General features: G+C 42.2%; 1 protein-coding gene across 9 annotated transcripts in view; it reads left to right on the top strand.

Moving 5' to 3' along the window:
- The window catches only part of PIEZO2 (piezo type mechanosensitive ion channel component 2), a 414,090-nt gene that overhangs the window by 378,707 nt on the left and 11,923 nt on the right, over positions 1-23,460 (top strand). For all 9 annotated transcript variants that reach the window (XM_060200656.1, XM_060200658.1, XM_060200657.1 and 6 more), the window contains 11 exons: positions 173-431; positions 1,556-1,738; positions 5,099-5,351; positions 7,443-7,575; positions 8,741-8,888; positions 8,986-9,200; positions 10,164-10,322; positions 12,614-12,761; positions 19,951-20,139; positions 20,725-20,817; positions 22,553-22,725. In XM_060200656.1, coding sequence (XP_060056639.1) covers positions 173-431; positions 1,556-1,738; positions 5,099-5,351; positions 7,443-7,575; positions 8,741-8,888; positions 8,986-9,200; positions 10,164-10,322; positions 12,614-12,761; positions 19,951-20,139; positions 20,725-20,817; positions 22,553-22,725 — 1,953 coding nt within the window. The remainder of the gene's footprint in view (positions 1-172; positions 432-1,555; positions 1,739-5,098; positions 5,352-7,442; positions 7,576-8,740; positions 8,889-8,985; positions 9,201-10,163; positions 10,323-12,613; positions 12,762-19,950; positions 20,140-20,724; positions 20,818-22,552; positions 22,726-23,460) is intronic.

The following is a 23,460-nucleotide window of genomic DNA, read 5'->3' on the forward strand; positions in this document are numbered from 1 at the left end:
AAGCAATAGATGCTTGGGTCTGCATGACTTGCTATCATATAATGTTAGATTTTTGCCACAATAAGTCTGAGACTTGGGAAGGGGGAGGACGGGTCTGGCTTTGGAAAGTGGAAGTTAGTACTTTTGGAGAAGTTAAGACAAATATGTTGTGTTGTACTGTTTATTTTAATAGAATGTTCCATGATGATGAGCTTGAAGAGTCAGAGAAATTCTATGTCGGGCAGCCTCGGTTTTTGCTGTTGTTTTACGCCATGTACAACACGCTGGTGGCCCGCTCCGAAATGGTATGCTACTTCGTGATCATCCTCAACCACATGGTGTCTGCCTCCATGATCACCCTTGTGCTTCCTATTCTCATCTTTCTCTGGGCCATGTTGTCTGTGCCGAGGCCCAGCAGAAGGTTCTGGATGATGGCCATCGTCTACACAGAGGTAGGCCTGGGTTGGAATCTTCCTATTAATTGTTCTGCATGGAGCTGGTGATCGAGCTGAGTCACCACAGGATAGTCAGTGGATAGTCAATCAATGGGTGATCCCATGTAGGCAAATGATGATAACTAACTAGTGCTGGTAAATTCATTTATTCCCGTTTCACACTTCACATGCAAAATAGGTATAGATATGGCCTATGATTAACAGATCAGTGAACAACATTAGTGAAATTAGCTAATTAGACCAAGGTCACCCAACTGGGAGTGTTTGTTGGTCTACACACTATCAGCATTCCCTCCCTTAGTACTGTGCTTTAACTCCCACCCTGTGTAGCCTCTAAAAGACTCAATTCCAAGTTCGTCTTCACTGAGCAGTCTCTGTCATACCATTTCTTCCCACCCAGGCTGCATGCAGTCTGAGCACATGTCTCACAATTACAGGGTCTCCAATGGAAATCTTGTATCATATCGTAGGGAAATTGTTTGTTTACATCAGATGTTTGTCATATCAATCTGTAAACCACTGCCAAGCAGAAAGAAAAGAAACTTGAAAAAAAACTTATTGTATTCTCATATTAAATGATATTACAATAATTTCTCAGTGAAGAACTTAGAATTGAGTCTTTAGAGATTAATGCAGAGTCACCGAAAGACGATAAGCAGTGAAAACTTAATCACTGTGCAGAAACAGAAGCTTAGGACAACCAGGCATCTTCCAAGATGGACAGATGGCTGGTCGACAGGCAGGCAGGGTGGGAGGTGACACACAGAACAAGGAGGGGATGTTGACTGTGTGCCAGGGACATTATGCACTTGGCACTGAAGGATTTAGCCATCAAAAATAAATAGAAGATCATTCAAGCAGGGTCATGGGTAACCTGGTTAGTCTTGATATAGTTAAAATCAAAGGAACTTGAGAGAATACAATTTAGCTCTTGTTCTCAATTTAGTCATCTGTGAGAATGTCAGTGCCATTACTGCACACACCGGTGTTCATTCCTACCAAAAAGATTATGAAATTGATCCTTTTCTTTTAGCTTTTTAAAATCTGTTTTTCCATATATATAACTCTTCTTGAGTAAGGTTTTTTTTTTTTCCTCTTTTTTTTTTCTCTTTCTTACATAGGTGGCAATTGTGGTCAAATATTTCTTCCAGTTTGGGTTCTTTCCTTGGAATAAGAACTTGGAGCTGAACAAAGATAAGCCTTACCACCCACCTAATATCATAGGAGTGGAAAAGAAAGAAGGCTATGTTCTGTATGACCTCATTCAACTGCTGGCACTTTTCTTTCATCGATCAATCTTAAAGGTACTACACGTGTGTGTTTAATCAGCCCGTATGAGTTAGCACCGCTCCTGCGAGAATCCTAAAGATGGTGAACTCTAGGATTGACAAGGGGACTGATACGTGAGGGGCAGTATGGTGAACCACACTTCTGTGTGTTCTCTTTAAAAATAACAACAGTAAGAATATTAATGAACCTTGTTGCCAATATTTCCTGCTCAATAAAGAAACTGTTAATAAAGGAGCCGGGCGGTAATGCAGAGGGTTAAGAGTAGTTGAAGCAAAGCACAAGGACCGGCGTAAGGATCCCGGTTGGAGCGACCGGCTCCCCACCTGCAGGGGAGTCGCTTCACAGGCGGTGAAGCAGGTCTGCAGGTGTCTGTCTTTCTCTCCCCCTCTCTGTCTTCCCCTCCTCTCTCCATTTCTCTCTGTCCTATCCAACAATGACCACATCAATAACAACAATAATAACTACAACAAACAACAAGGGCAACAAAAAGGAATAAATAAATATAAAAAAAAGAAACTGTTACTAAATCTTGGAGAAAATGTCAACATATTTAGAGCCTAGGCGGAACAGATAATAATGAGTGAATGCTGGTAGGGAATCACATGAAGTGTGCTCATTACCTCACCACTTGACACTCTTGTAATAATGATTTACGACAATCCGGTGATACCTGGGTTCAGTCCCTTACCTCCCCATAACAGAGATTGACACACCACTTCCACCACCAACCCAAGTCCCACTTCACCATCATGCACTCAATACCCGGCCTCCTGGCACTTCTCCCTAGTATGGAGTCTGGAGTTTGTTTTTGACCAACTACTTTTTGACGAATTTGCCAGTAGTTCCTATGCTCTAAAGTATGTGTCAGAGGGAGGAGTCTAGAAGTCCTAGGGATTGGCAGCTTAACCTGGTAGTCAGAGGAGTTTGGTTAAACAGAATAAAGACCATACTGAGGTTGATTTAGACAATTTACACAGTATCTTGAGCCTGCCAGATAATTCCCTACTTTCTTTGTCTCCTCTTCCGTCACTTCTTCTACCCCTATTAGCCATTTATTTTTCCCCCATTTTATTGCCCTGGTTGTTTTTTTATTGTTGTTGTGGTTATTATTATTGTTGTTATTGATGTCATTGTTGTTGTATAGGACAGAGAGAAATCAAGAGACATGAGGAAGGCAGAGAGGGGGAGAGAAAGATAGACAACTACATACCTGCTTCACTCCCTGTGAAGCAACCCCCATGCAATTGGGGAACTGGGGGCTCGAACCAGGATCCTTGGGTCCTTGTGCTTCACGCCATGTGCATTTAACCTGCTGCAATACTGCCCGACCCGTAGCCTTTTATTTGAGTAACATGTGCACAGCTCTGTCTAGGGGTGTTTGACCAGTGTGCTTCCAGCATTCACATCTGCCTGTGCATACTGGAAGGAGGGGCAGCATTATTATTACACAGTGGGGGTGTACCTAGTAGAGTGCACATGTTACCATGCCTGTCTGGGTCCCAGCTCCCAGTCCCTACCTGCTGGGGAAAATGTTCACAGGTAGTGAAGCAGTGTTGCAGGTGTCTCTAACTCTCTCACCTTCTCTGTCGCCCCCCTTCCCTAATGATTTACCTCTGTCTATTAATATCCAATAAATAAAATATTTAAAATTTTCTATCAAGTATAGATATTTGGTGAACTGGCACAGCAAGGCTAAGTTTATGGATTGATACTTCAGCTTAATATTTGAAATGCTAATTTTCAGCATGGAGAGATGTGTTCCAGAAAGCACTTTCCCTCAAGGGCCTGATAAAGTGCATATGCTTCCCCCTCTCCTCCATTTGCCAAACACTGGCTTTGCCCATCTCAGTTAATTAGTTAAGTTGTCATTATTCGAACACCATTGGATGACAGTGTCTGTATTAGCATCATCTAGACCCTTGGAAGGTGGTAAGCTTTCTTCGAATCTTTTCCCTTTTTCCAATTTTTTTTTTTTGACTTTCAGTTCATTTTTATGTCCACCTCACTGAGGCATACATGGCAAAATCACTACATACTTATTCCCTTACTTAATTGCTACACGACACAAAATTTTAGGACTACGATGTCACACCTTAACAAAAGTATAGAGCATACCAAGCCCACCCCCCCCAAAAGCCTACTTTTTGTTACCTTTACTGCCTGCCATCTGATCAAACCCAAGTGCACTCCCCACTCATGCCAAGTCTGTAAGATTCGGGGAGTGGAGGAAGGGCTGAGTCAGAACCTGGAACATGCGTGCTTTCATTTTACTGCTCAGAGCTGACTTTCCCAGAGAGAAAAGTAGAGGGGAGTCAGTACCACGAATCCAAATTTTTTTCCCATGCAGTGAGAACTGGACTCAAACTTGGGTCATGTCCATTGAAAAGCAAACACACTCTCAAAAGGTGAGAGATTTTACCAGTCTGTCTTCATTTGACTTTCACAGAGAAGGTGGGAGAGGCAGAGGGAGGGGGAGGGGGAAGGAGAGGGAGACCACAGCACCACAAAGTCCTTTGGCGCCATGACACTCCGTGTGGTACTGGAGCTCAAACCTAGGCCACAGACAAATGATCTCTCCTGTCCCATAAATTGTTTCAAGTGGACATTGAAGTGAATTGGAGATCACCCACTTGACAGAGCACAGACTTCATTTTGCACAACTTTGGAACTCCCAAGCACCACATGAGAACACCAGACAAAACTGAAGTGTCATGAGTGGTCTTTCGGACTTTTCTTATCTGTATTACACCCTCTAGTTAAAAAAAAAGAAAAAGGAAAGTCACCTGAGAACAGTGGAATCTCACAGGCATGAAGCTCTAGCAAAATCCTTGTAGCAAAAAAAGAAAGAAAGAAAGAGAGAAAGAAAGAAAGAAACAAAGAAGACAGAAAGATGTGGCCCACTGTGGTTTGCTACTCTGTACAATGTGAAAAGTTTCCTTCCACCTGTTTCATTAACAATCATTACGTCACATATTTACCTTTGACTTTTATAAAAATCTTTATTTATTATTGGATAGAGACAGAGAAAAATTTAGAGGGAAGGAGATGGAGAGGGGAAGAGACAGAGAGACACCTGCTCACCTATTTCACCACTCATGAAACTTTCTACCTGCAGGCTGGGGGCCAGGGACTTGAGCCGTGTTCCTTGTGCACTGAAACATGTGAACTTAATCAGATGCGCCACCACCTGGCCCCTGCCTTTTACTTTTCATGAGAACATTTAAATTTGGCTCCCAGAAATCCTGTTTACACAGTAAATCAAGTGCTGCCATGTAGAGTCGCTGTATCTGACACTTGATTTTCTAATCTCGGGCACAGTTCCTTGGGTGAGACTACTCATGGAGTGTGGACTGTTCCTCCCCATGTCTCCTCAGTGCCATGGCTTGTGGGATGAAGACGACATCGCTGACAGCGGCACAGACAAGGAAGGGTCAGATGATGAGCCCTCCCTTGGTCACAGCAGAAGAGCTTCCTCTGATTCCCTGAAATCCATCAACCTGGCAGCGTCTGTGGAGTCTGTGCATGTGTCCTTTCCCGAGCAGCCCGCGGCCATCAGGAGGAAGCGCTTAGACAGCAGCTCCCAGATATCCCCAGGATCCAGCTTTTCGTCAAACAGGTCCAGAAGAGGTACCTGAGATACCGTGTTTCCAAGTCAGAATAGCTCTCTGAGTTTCCTCACGTTTCTGGTGCTAGTGTATATATGAGACTGAGATAATGCATTGTGGAAGAAAAAAAAAAAAAATATATATATATATATATATATGGGATTCAGGCAGATCTAAGTTCAAATCCAGACTCAGCTATGTGGGGGGACCTGGAGCAATTCCTCCCCAGGATAAAGATATCTGACCATGCGGAGACTTCACCATTTGTGAAGCAGGTCTGCAGGTGTCTCTCTTTCTCTCTCCCTCTCTATCTTCCCTCCCCTCTCAACTTCTCTCTGTCCTATCAAATAAAATGTGGGAGGAGAGGAAAACTGGCCAGCAGGAATGCTGGATTTATAGTGCTATCACTGAGCCCCAACAATAACCCTGAAGGAAAAGAGAGAGAAAAATTGGTTGATTTACTGGTACCCTGACTGTTGTAAAGCACCTAAGAGTTTATAAATTATACCTGAAGTTTCAACTGAGTGTAGATGATTCATTTTAAAAACATAATGCTTGGAGGCCGGGCAGTGGCACACTGGGTTAATCGCACATAGTACTAAATGCAAGGATCTGAGTTCAAGCCCCCGGCTCCCCACCTGCAGGGAGTCGCTTCACAAGAAGTGAAGCAGGGCTGTAGTGTCTCTCTGTCTCTCTCCCCTTCTCCGTCTTTCCCTCCCCTCTCAATTTCTCTTTATCCTATCCAAAAAATGCTAATTAATTAATCATTTAGTTTGATTAATTAAAAACATATGCTTAATTAATAAGAAATTGTAGCCAAACTAATTGTTTCCTAAGCTCACTGTTAGTTTTCTTGATGAATAATGAAAAGTCAAAGAAGCAGTTGTGTCTTACAGCTGCTACTCTTGGAGGAACTGGACATTTGTATATATAGGTCCCAAACACTATGTGTTCATCTTTAGATGGCTTCTCTAGTATACACAGGCAAGTCAAATGACACTGCCTTTACAGTTAGAGATATCAGGGCATGAAAAAGCATAGGTCATCAGGGAGGGTGTCAGACATCCAGTGCACAGTGGTGAAGAGGGACTTGGGTTGGTGGCGGAGAATACACCTGCTTCCAGGAAATAAACTGTACTCAAGTGCCTGCAACTGTCTTGTCAGCTATGATTGCTCCCAACAGAATTATTTTTTGATAAGTTTTCTTTTTCTCTTTCTTTTTTTCTTAAAAAAAAATTGTATAACTTATTTATTTATTATTGGCTAGAGACAAGGAAATTGAGAGAGGAGAGGGAGATAGAGGGGAAGAGACAGAGAGATACCTGCAGCCCTGCTTCACCACTTGTGGAGCTTTCCCCCTGCAGATGAGGACCCAGGGCCTTGAGCCTGACTTCTTGCACACTGTGATATGTGTACTGAGCCAGGTGCACCACCACCTCACCCCCCTAAAATTATTTTTTAATGAGAGCATGAGTCACAGACCCCATGTGAAAAACCTACATCTTTGACCATTTCTTTTTTTAATTTTCTTTTTTCTTCTTTAATATTTATTTATTTATTCCCTTTGTGTTGCCCTTGTTGTTTTTATTGTTGTAGTTATTAATATTGTTGTTGTTGGATAGGACAGAGAGAAATCGAGAGAGGAGGGGGAAGACACAGAGGGGAAGAGAAAGACAGACACCTGCAGACCTGCTTCACCGCCTGTGAAGCAACCCCCCTGCAGATGGGGGGCCGGGGCCTCGAACTGGGATCCTTAAGCCGTTCCTTGTGTTTCGCACCATGTGCGCTTAACCCGCTGCTACCGCCCAACTCCCAAAACCTCCATCTTTGTACCCCAACTGAAACTGTGAAAATGGCTACCCCAATGTACTCCTTCATGAACAAAGATTACATAACAACTCAGGAATAAACCAGCATTGGGGGAAGTGAGCAGTGGGAGACGTGAAAACACTCTAGGTCCTCAGTTATCGTTCTTACAGGCATCTGTGTATATTCACCCTCAAGAATAGTTCCGGGTTATCCCTCTATGGTGCAGGCTCTGTGGACTTCCAGGTATTTATGTGAACAAGCTTGAAAACTCACAGTGGATCTTGATGTCTTTTTCTGTTTCTAGGCAGCACAAGCACCCGAAACAGCAGTCAAAAAGGAAGCAGTGTTTTGAGTATCAAACAAAAAAGCAAAAAGGAACTTTATATGGAAAAATTTCAAGAACATTTAGTCAAAGCCAAAGCATTTACCATTAAAAAGTGAGTGCATGTAAGACAATCATGTCGTGGGTTTTATTTTGAGGCTGTGAAACTAGTATCAATTTCACAAAAACCAGAGGTGAAGACCATAGAAGTGACTTCTCATATCAATTACCATCTACTTATGACAGAGTTTTTAAAGAGCCAGTATCGATTGTTTTAAAAATCACTTTCGGGAGTCGGGCTGTAGCGCAGCGGGTTAAGCGCAGGTGGTGCAAAGCACAAGGACCGGCATAAGGATCCCGGTTCGAACCCCAGCTCCCCACCTGCAGGGAAGTTGCTTCACAGGTCTGCAGGTGTCTATCTTTCTCTACTCCTCTCTGTCTTCCCCTCCTCTCTCCATTTCTCTCTGTCCTATCCAACAACGACAACAACAATCATAACTACAACAATAAAAAAAAAAAAAGCAGCAAGGGCAACAAAAGGGAATAAATTAAATAAAATAAATATTTAAAAAAAGAAAAAAATTTAAAAATAAATAAATAAATCACTTTCCAGTAGGTGTCATGTATTTTAGTACCTATTGCACTTATCAGCATACGGTTTTTATTCAAATTGAGCAAATAAAATAATTCTGCGCAACCAAAATATACACCCAGGACATTAGCATGGGAAAGTCCAACTGGGAAGTGAGGAATTTGATGCCAAATGTGGAAAAGCCATAAAGAGATTGGGCTGGGTGACTGCTCACTTGGTTGAGCGCGCATGTTACGATCCGTAAGGATCCGGGTTCAAGCCCCTGGAAGAGATCTTCACAGGTAGTGAAGCAGTGCTGCAGGTGTCTCTCTCTCTCCCTACCTACCTCCTTCCCTCTCCATTTCCCAGTCTTTATCCAATAATAATAAATGAAAAGTTTAAAGATATATTCACTCTAGAGGAGAAATTGAAGCACATGTTGGGAATGTAGTTGACCGAACTGTAAAGCCTTTCTCGTCAGCAAAATGCAGGGGTGTCTCCCATGTGTCTAGGACATAGCATGTGAGGAGGGGTGAGGCTGGAGGGTGCAGCGTGTCTGGCCCTGACTGTGTGCTGATGCTTCCTCTGCACCTGGACACGACCATAAAGGTGGGGATCAGAGCACAGTGAGGATAGCAAATGCACTGTCTGCTCCTTCCTCCACACCCTTCCCCTCCTGAAGCACACGGGCGGGGACTCTGTTTTGCAGGACTCTGCAGATGTATGTGCCCATCCGACAATTCTTTTACAACCTCATCCACCCGGACTACAGCGCAGTGACTGACGTGTACGTGCTCATGTTCCTGGCGGACACCGTGGACTTCATCATCATCGTCTTTGGCTTTTGGGCCTTTGGGGTAGGTTTGGATCAGAGGCCACCACCCACACAGTGACTGGGGGTGATGCTGTCCTGTCAAATGCCACTCAGGTTTGAATCTGTCGTCTCCTTCCCAGAAACACTCGGCAGCAGCAGACATCACCTCTTCACTGTCGGAAGATCAGGTCCCGGGGCCATTTCTGGTGATGGTCCTCATTCAGTTTGGCACCATGGTGGTGGACCGGGCACTGTACCTCAGGAAGACTGTACTAGGGAAGGTCATTTTCCAGGTCATTCTTGTGTTTGGGATTCATTTCTGGATGTTCTTCATTTTGCCAAGCGTGACTGAAAGGTAAGAGCTTCGGGAACTGGATGCTTAGGCTGACTTTGCCACGAACTGTCTCACAGACTATTGCCATGGGCATGCATTGGCACAGCACGAATGCCAGAGAGAAACAGAGAGGGGAGAAGACAGAGAGGGAGAGAGGAAGATAGACACCTGCAGACCTGCTTCACTGCTCATAGGGTCTCCAACCAGGGTCCTTGTGCAGATCCTAGCATATACATGTGTGAAACTACTGACATCTTAACATTGGGTAAACTACTATTAAATCAATAAGCAAAAAAAAAAAAAAGAAAGAAAGAAAAGAAAAGAAAGATCTCTCTCAAAAAGAGTAATCACTACCATTATCAGTATCTTTATAAAAATTAAAACTAGAATTCAGGCATTGAAAATACATTAATCCAAGACCTGCCTTTTAAGTAGATGTCAAAAAAGAAATTGGAGGTTCACTTTAGAACTCTTCCTCCTGCATCTTCCAAATGATGCCTTCTTGTAAGTAGAAAATGCAGTGTGGTTGTTCCTTTGTTGAGCATTAATTTGGACCATGGTGGAAGCATCATCCACACTGTGAAAAAAAATGTTTTTAAACTTACATGGTCATAGCATTACATAGACTTATGGTGTACATCACACATAAATATAAATCCACAGCTGTAGACAGTGTAATTCTTCACCCTGGAATCAGTTACTCTCACTGGATCCACTTACCCCTCCTCCTATGGCAACCATTCATTTTAATTAACACCTAGTTGCTAGAGTCACCATTCACAGGAATTGCTTTTTTTTAATTATTCTTTTTTTTTCAATCATGTGTCCTGTCTTTGAAGTGATTCACTGTGTAGAGGGAAGCCCCTAAAAATGATAGCATCGGTTGTTGTTGGCAGAAGGACACTTAGAATTAAAAAAAAAAAAATCTTAAATGGGTAGAATTATCATCCACTCCTCCAATATTCTTGAATTTTTACCTTTCAGGAAGTTCAGCCAGAACCTGGTTGCCCAGCTTTGGTACTTTGTGAAATGTGTGTACTTTGGACTGTCTGCCTACCAAATCCGTTGCGGCTACCCGACACGAGTCCTTGGAAACTTCCTCACAAAGAGCTACAATTACGTCAACCTCTTCTTGTTTCAAGGGTAAGAACACTATCTGTGGTCACAGTCACTCACATGGGAGTTTGGCAATTGAAAAGTATCTAGTTTCCTGGGGAGGAGCAAAAAGAAAAAGAGTACTGATATAGAACAGTATAGGTCACTGACGAACTCTTAAAACGTTGGACCAGTCATGGCTTTTTAAATACATCTTTATGTGTATTATTATTGTTGCTGTTGTTGCTAATATTATTTATTATTATCATTTTGCCACCAGGGTTATTGCTGGGGCTTAGTGCCTGTACTAGGAATTCACTGCTTCCAGCCTCCCATTTTTTTCTTTCTATTTTTATATGACAGAACAGAGAGAAAATGAGATGAGAGGAGCAAGTAGAGAGAGAGAGAGAAGGAAAGATAGACACCTGCAGATCTGCTTCATTGCTCATTAAGTGCCCCCCCCCCAGATGGGGAGGGGAAGCTTGAACCCAGGTACTTGCATTTAGTACTATGTGCACTTAACCGGGTATGCCATGGCCCACCAGGCCACTATGTGTATTAGACCAAAGTGGTATTCTCAGATCACCCTCCCTCCTGGGTTAATTTTCTGTATCCATACCCTATACAAATACTATGGTAATAGAATGGGACAATATATATTAAGTGTGATTGCCCTTCTAAACACGATGAAGCAGATGATCAAGAATCGGGGCTATTCCAAAATACCTTTCGCATTTTGTGTAGACAGCAAGTTCATCTGTAGAGGAGGATCATGCATTTTGCCTAATGCCAACGTGGATGTCACACCAGTTGATTGTTCCTAGTTGAAAATCAGCTCCTCGGTGGGAGCATAGTGGCTTTTCCATTTGAGAATTTGCAACATCTCCTCTCTGTTCCCTGGAGATTAGACCAGGACACCAAACAGCACGGTCATCTTTTCATGGCACTGTTGACACCTGGATATACCCAGGCCCAGTGAGCAATGACTTACAGATGAGGTAGTGAAGCCACTCTACCCCACACGTAGATCAGTGTTTCACTAAGTCCTCTAGTGTGGGTGACCTGATAGTTCCTCAAGAGTGTGCATCAGCACTGTCCTGACGCTTGCTGTACCTGAATACCCCAAGTGGAATTTTAGAGTGGCAGCCATTGTTGTTGTCAGGGTCCTGCAATGAATTTGGGTTCTCCTGCCTGGTAACAGTGTTGTTTCAGTCATTAAGACAGACTCCAGACCACGGTGGGCACAGGCCAGCGTGTCTCTGAAATAAATACCAGAGGCCAATTCAGAGTAAGTTCACAAGACTCACCCTATACCTGAACTGGTTTCATTTGGCCTCGTTCTTCACTTACTGAGTGTATTATCTTTTCTAGTTCATTCAACTGTGAAGTCCCAAAAGTTCAATGATCTTAGAGCCAATAGTGTCATATGTTGAAAACCCATAAGTAATGTAAAATGTTTTTTCTTAAAAAAAAAAAAAGATGTTTGTGCAGATGATGTGGTTCTATATATAGATATTAACCAAAACAAGAGAACAAAAATCTGTTAGGATGGATCAATAAATTCAGTATAGTAACAGGATATAAAATCAACATACAGGAATCAATGTTGTTTCTGTATGTTTATAATAAAACATCTGTAAGAGAATTTAAGGAAACTAGCTCATCCAGAATAACATGAAAACAATAAAACACTTAGAAATAAATTGAACCGAGAAAGTGAAAGCTCTGTACCATGAAACTGTAAGACTTTAAAGAAATGAATCCAAACTACTTACAAAGGAAATCCCAGTTTGTTACGATCAGCAGTCTTAAAAAAAAAAAAAAAAAAAGTGTGGGGAGCCAGGCAGTAGCACAGTGGGTTAAGCACACGTGGTGCAAAGTGCAAGGACCAGTGTAAGGATCCCAGTTTGAACCCTCGGCTCCCCACCTGCAGGGGAGTCGCTTCACAGGCGGTGAAACAGGTCTGCAGGTGTCTGTCTTTCTCTCCCCCTCTCTGTCTTCTCTCTGTCCTATCTAACAACGACGATGTCAATAATAACTACAACAACAATAAAAAAGGGCAACAAAAGGGAAAATAAATATTTTAAAAAGTGTGTGTGTGTGTGTGTGTGTGTGTGTGTGTGTGTGTGTGTGTGTGTAAAGAGTTTAGCCCACATGTTGAACTTATAATGAAAAGCATTCTAATATATTCCAAGTTGGATTTTGCTCTGAGATCCACCAGAGAATTTTTCAAAGTTCACAAGGGCTCAAGCCCTAAGGAACAACATGAGAAATTCAGTTTTGGGCAAGACTGGAGCCATCCTCAAATTGTCTCTCTAATAAGACACGGTTCGTGCCAGGTTCCGCCTCGTCCCGTTTTTGACCGAGCTGAGGGCTGTGATGGACTGGGTGTGGACAGACACAACCTTGAGCCTCTCCAGCTGGATCTGCGTGGAGGACATCTACGCTCACATATTTATCCTCAAGTGTTGGCGGGAGTCAGAAAAAGTAAGCCAAACATGCCTTGCCCCTATTTGTTTCTCTTAGACAGAGGCTGCTTATAAAGTGAATGTGAACTTCTACACATCTTGTGGCCAAATAGATGGAGGCTGGAGGCAGAAAATCTACCAGGACCTATCTATGATTGTCCCACAGATTCCCAGCCCATGGGAGTTGGGTGGTTTGGACTTAACTGCTGTGTTAGTCAGCAATAGCATTCAGATGTATTCTTTTGGCAACTGTGCATAGTAGTTATTTTAAAGAAATGAAATGATATAGTGCTGTCTGACCCAATGATTCTTTAAACTACCCATTTGGGATCAGGAAAGAATGTGGTGTATTCAGAAAAAGTAAGATCAGGTGACTTGAACTCGGGCTCAAGTCTCTCTTAAGTCTCTCTTTGAGCAAAGACAGACAACTCAACCTCTTTATGTAAAAGCAATTAGAGTACACACGATTGTTTACTTTGCTAGATTGACAACATTTAAGTATAAGTGGAGTTACTTTTTTATTGAAGGGATTAGTGTCTTACAGTAAATACTGTTGGTACATGTGTAAAATTTCTCAGCTTTCTGAAAAACACTCTCACCCCCATCCCAAGTCTTCCCCCCCCCCATCATGCACCAGGACCTGAAAGGTTCCCCCTCCTCTGCTCCCCAGAGTCCTTAATTTGGGTGCAGTAAGGAATTACTTTAATTTGCCAAAATTTTCAAATGTTTCACATCTGAAACAGGGCTTTACTGCATAATAGCAACAGACATAGTCATTAGAGATTCACTCAGGTAGAATGAAATGTCCCTTTCTCATCTCAGTAATGCCCTTTTTGGGAACGTAGTACATGTGATTGATGAATTCTGCAGTCTTCTGTGAAGATCTTGACTCTGCAGACACAGTACCCAGTACACTGTGGAGTCTATACTTTTGGGCTTGGGGAGTGAAGGAATTAAGGACTGAATGTAGACTTAAAGTCATATCATTTTGTCATGGCCTTTAAGGATCAGAAGAAATGATACAGTGACAGAATATGAGAATCATTCTACCAAAATGACATTGAGGACAGACAGCATGCCATGACATAAGGGGAAAAGTAGATAGGCCAAGAATTGTTTGATCTGAAGTAGAAAAAAAAAAAAAGGAAAGGAGTTGAAAATAGTCCTTTAATATTTAAAATATCAGAAAATAGATAGAAATATCACATTACTTTATGATTTGAAGAATTGGAATTAAGTCAAGTAGGCAAAAATACATTTCCTTGGAGTGTAAAGAACTTGCCTATACCAAAGCTACCCCAGGACAGGCCTCTTAAGGAAGGTCACTGTGAGATGTCCATGCACATACAAGGTGGCATGCAGAATTTATACTGTAAACTCTGTGTTAAAACACAGTGGGGCTTCCTCCAGCTCCTAGGGACAGTTATTCTAAAGATGTTGTGTCAGGGTCCTGGAAAGTTTCTCAACAATAGAATACCTCTATTATATATTATAGTATTATTTATGTAAGGTCCTGGATTTGAGCCTACCTACCATCTAAGAACAACAGAGACAAGAAACAAGTAGAATCTCATGGATGGTTCATCTGCGGTTTGTAAACACATAACCTCTCTTCTCTCTCTTTCTTCTTCCTTTTATATAGATACCTCTCTTTCTCAAAAAAAAAAAATGAAAGAGAAAGAAAGAAAGGAAAGAAGGAAGAAAAGAAAAGAAAAGAAAAATGTGGGGCCAGGCAGTAGTGTATGGGTTAAGTGCACATAGTGCAAGGCACAAGGCTTCCTGTTGAAGCCCCCGGCTCCTCACCTGCAGGGGGAGTCGCTTTGCAAGTGGTGAAGCAGGTCTGCAGGTGTCTATCTTTCTCTCCCCCTCTCTACCTTCCCCTCCTCTCTCAATTCCTCTCTGTCCTATCCAATAACAGCAACAACAGCAACACAACAATAATAACAGCAACAACAACAGTAGCAGCAATGGGGAAAAGATGGCCTCCAGGAGCAGTGAATTCGTAGTGCAGGCTCTGAACCCCAGCAATAACCCTGGAGGCAAAAAAAAAAAACTGAAATGTAAAGTTGGACCAGTAGTGTGTATATATAAGACCCTGAAATAGATTTCTAATGCTGATTTAATGAGAGAGAGAGAGAGAGAGAGAGAGAGAGAGAGAATAGTTCATCATACCAGCTGTCAGTTACTGTTAATAAACTATTTGATGACTTGTAACTCCCTTGCATAGTGGGCTGCTTTGCCTTGTGTGAAACCCAGATTTTTGAGCCCAGTTCCCATCACATTGATTTTGTGGTCTCTTTCATGCTCTCTGTCACTCTGCCTCTATGTCTTAGAAAGAAAGAAAGAAAGAAAGAAAGAAAGAAAGAAAGAAAGAAAGAAAGAAAGAAAAGAGAGAAAGAGAAAAGAGAAAAGAGAGAAAGAGAGAAAAGGAAGGAAGAGAGAGAGAGATGGAAGGAAAGAAAGAAAGAAGATAATAGTAGTTATCCTATCTTCTTACAGTCCGGGGGTTGAGCATTTTGAGCTGTGAGCCACCAGGTAGAATTATGGGGTCTTTCCTATGATTATAATTTAGAAGGAACCAAGCTTACGTCACCAAAATGCAAAGAAGAGGCAATTCTGTAGTTTAATAGGAGGCTGAAGATGCTCTGGATCTCTGTAGAGGTAAGGAAAATACTAGTAGGAAAAAAAGTTCTTACTGTCAGTGCCAAGAAAAGAAAGGGCCAGATGGAGCTCTGGAAAGTATACAATTCATGTGGATGAACAGTGACAGAAGAGGCAACATTCCACAGAAAGTTGAAAAATTGAGGGATTGGCAGCAAACAAACTCATGATGGAGACCCTGTCTTCATCATCAAGTAGATGAATTTTTCTATCACCACAACAGTGAGAATGGCATCTATCTAAGGCCCAGAGCCCACCCAAATGACTGTGAAGACTATGAGACATTGTTTCCCAGAATCAACAGAAGGGAGCTCCAAGTCAAAGCTTCTGTCACTGGTCCGCATAGACATAGACAACCCTCATATGAATTTCTGTGGTAGTCTAGCAGTTCTTGTGCCTTTTGTTGTCTCGGAGCCAACAGGAGACAACCATTGTTGTTGCTGCTGCTGTTTTTGTTGTCATAATTTCAGGAGCTTCATAGCTCGGAGCCAACTTTTCAGGTAGAAAGAGCAGGCAGAAAAAAGAAATATTGCACCAAATGGCATATTGCACCAAAGTAAAGGATTCTGGGGCTGGGGGAGTGTTCAGGTGCTGGAACTATGATGGTGGAGGAGGACCTAGGGTGGGGGGCTGAAGTGTTAGGTAGAAAATTGAGAAATGTTACACATGTATTTTATTGTCGACCACAAATCACTAATGCCCTCAATAAAAAAGAAAAAAGTAAGAGAAAGAGATACCACAGCACTGAAGTTTCCCCTGGTGCCAAGGGGACAAGCTGTGTCCTGAGCATAACAAAAAAGGGACCCTCCCGTCTTCATCCAGAAAGCAGCCACACCCTTCGCTCTGCTTCTGCATGAGAAATGTCCTTCTCTGTCGGGCTGGCTGAGTGGTACACAGTTTAGTCTTTATTCATGTGGAATGCAGTGCAATCTAAGCTATCTCTAATCACAATCCTGTCCTTATATATCCTGAGGTGGAGGATGTACGTAGGATAGGGGGTGGGGAGAAGGAAAAAGCATGCAAAACAGTGAGGATTAAACCAATACCCTGGAGGCAGGGCAGTGTTTAGTTAACAGTGGTTATGTAAATAGAATACAGTGTTAAGCAGGGGGGATTAAACCAATGAAACAGAAGGGGTCTGAGAAGCAGAATTTAGAAGCATACCAACACTTCTCACCAAAAACACTAGGCGCTCCTGCCCAACAAAAGACTTGCAATATTCATTTCATCTATTTATTTTTCCCACAGGTAAAAGACACATTTTCCATGGAATATGCTGTTTAAAATGTTATAAGATTGGGGGATATAATTTCAGATCTATATGTATAGAACTCACTAAAACCATCACCAGCATTCCTGTGTCATCACACGAAATAAAACCATCTCCCTCCTGCCCTCCCTTGTTGCCCCTCCCATTCTCATGGATGACCCCATAGTTTTCAAAGAATCTGCAAGTCTGTTTGGTTATCAGTATCATTTGGCTACCAGTTCCCTTGTATAAATTTACATTCCACACCCAGCAATTGTCTTTCACTTCATTCAATCAACTCTAATTCCATTCATTTTATCCTGTATCATTTAAATTTTTTGAGAGATAAGAAGGGGTCCAGATATAGCTCAACTGACAGGGTGCATGTCTTGCCCTGTGTACAGCCCAGGTTCAAGCCTTGACACCAGATAAGAGCATCACAGTGCCTCAGAAAGCATCAGTGATGTGGTGTCTCTCCATCTCTATGTCTGCCTGCCTGCCTCTGTCTTTATGAAGTAAAAGGGATGAAAAAAAAAAACTAGCCAGGGAATAGTGAGATCCCACATACGTGGGGCCCTAGCATAACAAAAAGAAGGCAGGAAGCATGGAAAGTAGGAAGGAAGGAAGGAAGGAAGGAAGGAAGGAAGGAAGGAAGGAAGGGAGGGAGGGAGGGAGGGAAGGAAAGAAGGAAGGAAGGAAGGAAGGAAGGAAGGAAGGAAGGAAGGAAGGAAGGAAGGGGAGAAAAGGGATGAGGAGGAGGACAACGAGGCAGAGGAGGAAGAGAAACCCTGTCATCTTACATACTTTTATCTTGTGGTTAGTCAATGTCCAGAATATCAGCTTTTTATTATTTTTTAACTGATTTAATTATGACTGACAATTCCATTGGATAAGAAGGGTACAATTCCACACAATCCCCACCACCAGAGTTCCATATCCCATCGCCTCCATTGAGGGCGTTCCTATTCTTCATTCCTCTGGGAGTATGGGCCCAGGATCATTATGGAATACAGAAGGTAGAAGAACATCAGCTTTTTAAATCATGCCCAGTAGCTTCCCAAGACACATGTGAGAGGCAAGTGTGAAGGGAGTGTGAATCTGGCAAAAACAGGTAGGAGACCGCATTGTGGTCAGTGACAACTATCTGCTTAATAGAAAGCAAAATAGTCACATGATTTTAAAAGTAATGGGAGGGTATTCTGTCAAACAGAAAATATCCACAAGGCTTTATGAATATTGTTTATGAAACAAGAGCAAATTCTTAAAAGGCAAGAGGTTGGTTGGCTTCGCAGGCTACTTCCTCTTGTCATACTTTGATTCTCAAGCACCCACTTCCTCTTACATCTTGGGGAAACTGACTAAACATTGAGCATAACTGCCAGGATACCCCAGGGTATGTGTCGTCTTATCTGGGCAAGAGGAGGTGGAGAAGCCAAGGACAAGAAGTTGATGATACCTTTGGAAAGGAATGTCATCATTTATAGATGCATTCAAGGTCTTGGTCCTGTTCTTCCCCCAGGAAATTTGTGGAGGGAGTGAGCAGGAGGAGGGGAATAGTGAATGGAGAAGGTCAAAGCACTTTCTAAGATGAGTTTCTATAACAATGGCTTTCTGGAGAGGAGCCAACATGCTCACACTTGAGACTGAAAAGACACAAACTCTCCTTTCCAAAGATAATATATCTCCCTTAATTCTCAGAACTCTGCATTATGTTCATGCTGGTGTGCAACTGGAGTACAGCCAGACCAGTTGCATTCTCCCTTTTGGCTCGCACATTCACAGTGAGAATGGAGGGCCTTAGGGACTAGGTGGAGTTTCCCACAGTAAAGCACACACATCACCATATGTGAAGAGCTGAGTTCGAGTCCCCTGTCCCCAGCTGCATGAGGAAAGCTTCACGAGTGATAGAGCAGTATTGCAGGTCTCTCTCTCTCTCTCTCTCTCTCTCTCTCTCTCTCTTTTCTTCTATCTCTACCCCCTTCCCACTCTCTCTTTCTGCCTCTTTATCAAAGAAGTGACTACTAGAAATGATGGAATCATCATGCTGACACTGAGGTCCTGTGATAACACTAGAGGCAAAAAAAAAAAAAGTGGAGGAGGAGGAGATAAAAAGCACAATATTGTGGTCCGAGAGATGGTGCAGTAGATAAGGCTTTGGACTCCTAAGCAGGAGGTCCCGAGTTCAATCCCCAGCAGCACATGTACCAGAGTGATGTCTGGGGCTTTCTCTCTCTCCTCTCATTTTTCATGAATAAATAAATAAAATCTTTAAAAATAAAATAAATCAGGAGTCGGGCGGTAGCACAGCGGGTTAAGTGCAGGTGGTACAAAGCGCAAGGACTGGCATAAGGATCCCGGTTCGAGCCCCCGGCTCCCCACCTGCAGGGGAGTCGCTTCACAAGCGGTGAAGCAGGTCTGCAGGTGTCTATCTTCTCTCCCCCTCTCTGTCTTCCCCTCCTCTTTCCATTTCTCTCTGTCCTATACAACAACAACGACATCAATAACAACAACAATAGTAACTATGGTAAAAAAAAATAAGGGCAACAAAAAGGAAAATAAATAAATAAATATTTAAAAAATAAATAAAATAAAATAAATCACAGTATTCAGAAATGTAAAGTGACATGTCTTTTTTTACAAGATGATGATAATGTTTTTATTTTTTATTTTTATTTATTTTATCATTTTATTTTATTTATTTTTTTGCCTCCAGGGTTATCACTGGGAGTCAGTGCCTGCACTATGAATCCACTGCTCCTAGAGGCCATTTTTTTTTCAATTTGTTTCTCTTTTTTTAAATTTTTATTTTATTTATAAAAAAGAAACACTAACAAATCCATAGGGTAAGAGGGCTACAACTCCACACAGTTCCCACCACCAGAACTCCCCATCCCACCCCCTCCTTTGATAGCTTTCCTATTCTGAGAGTACTCATAACCGTAATCTCTTAGAACTAGAAACTATACATTCAGCAGAGTATTTGACCTGTGGGTCTGCAGTTTCATCACCAGCAAACACACTTAACAATTTTCAGGAGAAAGTTGCTCAGATCCTGTTGATCTTAAAAGTCCCTATTGGTTCCCCCACTAGAGGCAGCAGAGACAGGCAGCAAGCTCACTGGAGCTTCCCATCACTGCTTGGCTTTGTTCTCATGTTGGGACAGGATGGTTCTGCATGCCTTAGAGCAAGACAACAAGGAACTAAATCAGGTCCTCAGCTCCTTAGGAAGAGCACTACCCTCTCCACCCTGCTTCTGGTGGGGATCCCAGCCTCACCCTGTGTGAACTATCCACTGCAGAGATACCCTCAGCCCCGGGGGCAGAAGAAGAAGAAAGTGGTCAAGTACGGCATGGGAGGCATGATCATCGTCTTGCTCATCTGCATTGTGTGGTTTCCTCTTCTCTTCATGTCTCTGATCAAATCTGTAGCTGGAGTGATCAACCAGCCCCTGGATGTCTCGGTGACAATTACCCTCGGAGGGTATCAGGTAACCACTGGACACTCTACCTGGTCTGCCCCACCCTTATTTATTTTATTAGTGATTTAGTAATGACTGACAAGATCATGGGATAAGAGGCCTACAGTTCCATACAATTCCCACCACCAGAGTTCTCTATCCTGTGCCCTCCATTGAAAGTTTCCCTATTCTTTATCTCTCTGGGAGTATGGACCAAAATTCTTTTTGAGGTGCAGAAAGTAAGAGGTCTGGCTTCTGTAATTGCTTCTCCACTGGACATGGACCTTGGCAGGCGGATCCATAACCCAGCCTGCTTCTGTCTTTCCCTAAGCACTCTTTCTTGATTACCCCTTAGAGGAGGATTTGTTAGCCTTTGCAATTCTATATTTCCTTTCTAGATTTTAACCAGTCAAGAAATATTTAATGTAGGACATAAAGTTCAGGAGAGAGTGAAAGAACAGTTCTGGGATGGATTTGAGCATAGGAAGAATCATCTCCAAATGAGAGCCCTATTCGGTCGAGTTTTCAGTGGGTGTATGCCTTTCTTTTTCTGAAAGCCACGATGTGAAGAATAGCTTCCAAACACCAACAAGCCTGTGTGGTTCTGTTTTTCAGCCAATTTTCACAATGAGTGCACAGCAAAGCCAGCTGAAAGTCATGGAACAGGCAACGTTTGAAAGCTTTCTAGATGCTTTCTCTAGTGACACAGTAAGTAAATGGGTATTATCAATCCCATGAAGGCCATTGAGGTGACCTCCTTGATTGTGACATGATTCAGTACTTTGCCATGACCTCAGTGGTAGGAAAGTCTTTCCAGAGATTAGACATCATACACAGCAGATTGCTGGTCACTGGCACCTTTGATAACTTAAGATGGTATGTTTATATAACTAACATTTGTTAATAAGCACGGGTTTAACTCAGTGTTTTCATGTAAACTGACCAGATACTGGTGCTTTACATTTTCTTTTAAGTTTTAAAATGGTGATTCATGTTGATACCTTTACCAGGTAAGTCTTCTATGAGACTGTCCTAATAAAATAAGTTGGAATATGGAAAAAACTCTATATATGTTTCTGCTCGTGATCCTATTCTCTGAATTAGTGAACATTGGAAGGATTCAACAATAAATAGCCAACAGCTTGAAGGACTAGTTAAATAAATATTGGCAAATGCTTTGAGTGTGTTTGGTTGGCACTGGCTTCCCTAGAGTAGTTGTAAAAGGGAAAGAGAAACAGCCAAGGGGCCAAGCAGTGGCACATCTGGTTAAGCGCACACATTATAGGGCACAAGGACCCAGGTTCCAGCTCCTGGTCCCCACCTGCAAGGGGAAAGCTTCAGGAGTGGTGAAGCAGGGCTGCAGGTGTCTCCCTGTCTCTCTCCCTCTCTATTCTCCCCCCAATTTCTCTCCATCTCTACCCAATAATAAATAAATAAAATTAAAAAAAGAGAAAGAGAACTTCACTTTTTGTTTTACTTTCATTTTATAAATAAATATTTACAACATATTTACATTTACAACGTAAATGACTTATTTCCCAAACAACTTTTGTTAAAACAAAAAAAAACTTTTAAAAACATTTTTTTGGTTGTGGGGCGGTAGTGCAACAGGTTAAGCGCACATAGTACAAAGCGCAAGGACCAGCATAAGGATCCCAGTTCAAGCCCCCAGCTCCCCACCTGCAGGGGGGTCGAGTCACAGTTGGTGAAGCAGGTCTGCAGGTATCTGTCTTTCTTCCCCCCCTTTCGTTTTCCCCTCCTCTTTCTATTTCTCTCTGTCCTATCCAATGACAGCAATAACAACAATGATAACAACAAGGGCAATAAAAGGGAAAATAAATAATTTTTTTAAAACAAAAGCATTAATCTTCTAATGCCCCCATAAAATGGAGGTGATATTCTGGAGGGAAATCTATGGTTGGTGTTGTTGCTGTTTTTCACTATCCAACACTAAACAATAATATGGTAGCACGGCATTTAATAAAATGATTAAAATTTGCCTGACTAATAAAACTATCTTTAAAAAAAAAAAAAAGATTAGCCTAGCAGTTACTCTGCTATAAAATGAGTCTTGCAAGATGAATGACTTAAGAACAGGGCCAGCCTATCCTGGGTGGATTAAATTCTACTTTCTGGTGAATTGATCATCAGTTTTGTTCCCAGTGTGGAAGGAAAGGGACAGTAAACCATCAGATTATTCTCTGCTCCTTAACTGGCGTGCTTCTTGAGCTGCCCTTGGTGTGACAGTATCTCTGGAGGTGTGAGTTATGTCTGGAAACCACCTGTATTGTCAGCAGGGGAGAAAACACCACAGAGAACGGAGGCAACTTAGTGGCAAAGTGTTGCATTTAATGAAGGGAGAAATCTGGGCTACACAGTTATCATTTCATTACCTATCACCACGCAGATGACCTTTTCTGCTTGTATATTTGCAAACACACAGGGTGCTATGCAATTTCTGGAAAATTATGAAAGAGAAGACATAACAGTAGCAGAACTGGAAGGAAACTCAAATTCTTTGTGGACCATCAGCCCTCCCAGTAAGCAGAAAATGATACACGAACTCACGGACCTCGATAATAACTTCTGTCTTGTTTTTTCATGGAGTATCCAGAGGTAGTTATTGTATCTCCATGCATAATTTCCCTTCTCTCCCAGTCTAAATTTGGAGTTGGGTGGTGGGGACAGGGGCAGAAAAGTAGAAATACTCAATGTGGATCTTAGTTCCTATCATATCTTGGGAATGTTTGTTCAATGTTACAACTAAAACTGAACTTAGAAAATAATGATTTGGGGAGTCGGGTGGTAGGGCAGCGGGTTAAGCGCATGTGGCACAAAGCACAAGGACCGGCATAAGGATCCCGGTTCGAGCCCCCGGCTCCCCACCTGCAGGGGAGTCACTTCACAGGCGATGAGGTAGGTCTGCAGGTGTCTGTCTTTCTCTCCCCCTCTCTGTCTTCCCCTCCTATCTCCATTTCTTTCTGTCCTATCCAACAATGACAGCAACAATAATAACTACAACGACAATGAAAAACAAGGGCAACAAAAGGGAAAATAAATAAATATTTTAAAATTTTAAATAGTACTAAAATAAAATAATGATTTGATGGGAATCACTGACAAAGCTGAGACTTTGTTTAGTTCTCCTCCTTTCAACTTTGATTGACAAAGGAAGGGTAGTTATGAGTGCTGTGAATTGGAGAGAAGTAGAGAGAAAAGAATGAGGGTGATAGTTTATAACACAGATCCTGTGTGAATTGTGAGACTTGCTTGAAAGGTTGAAGTTTGTTCTCAATAATAAAGAACTTTAGAGGGTGGGTGGTGGCTCACCGGGTTAAGTATACATACTGA

Source organism: Erinaceus europaeus, chromosome 10, assembly GCF_950295315.1.
Source record: "Erinaceus europaeus chromosome 10, mEriEur2.1, whole genome shotgun sequence".
Lineage (NCBI taxonomy): Eukaryota > Metazoa > Chordata > Mammalia > Eulipotyphla > Erinaceidae > Erinaceus > Erinaceus europaeus.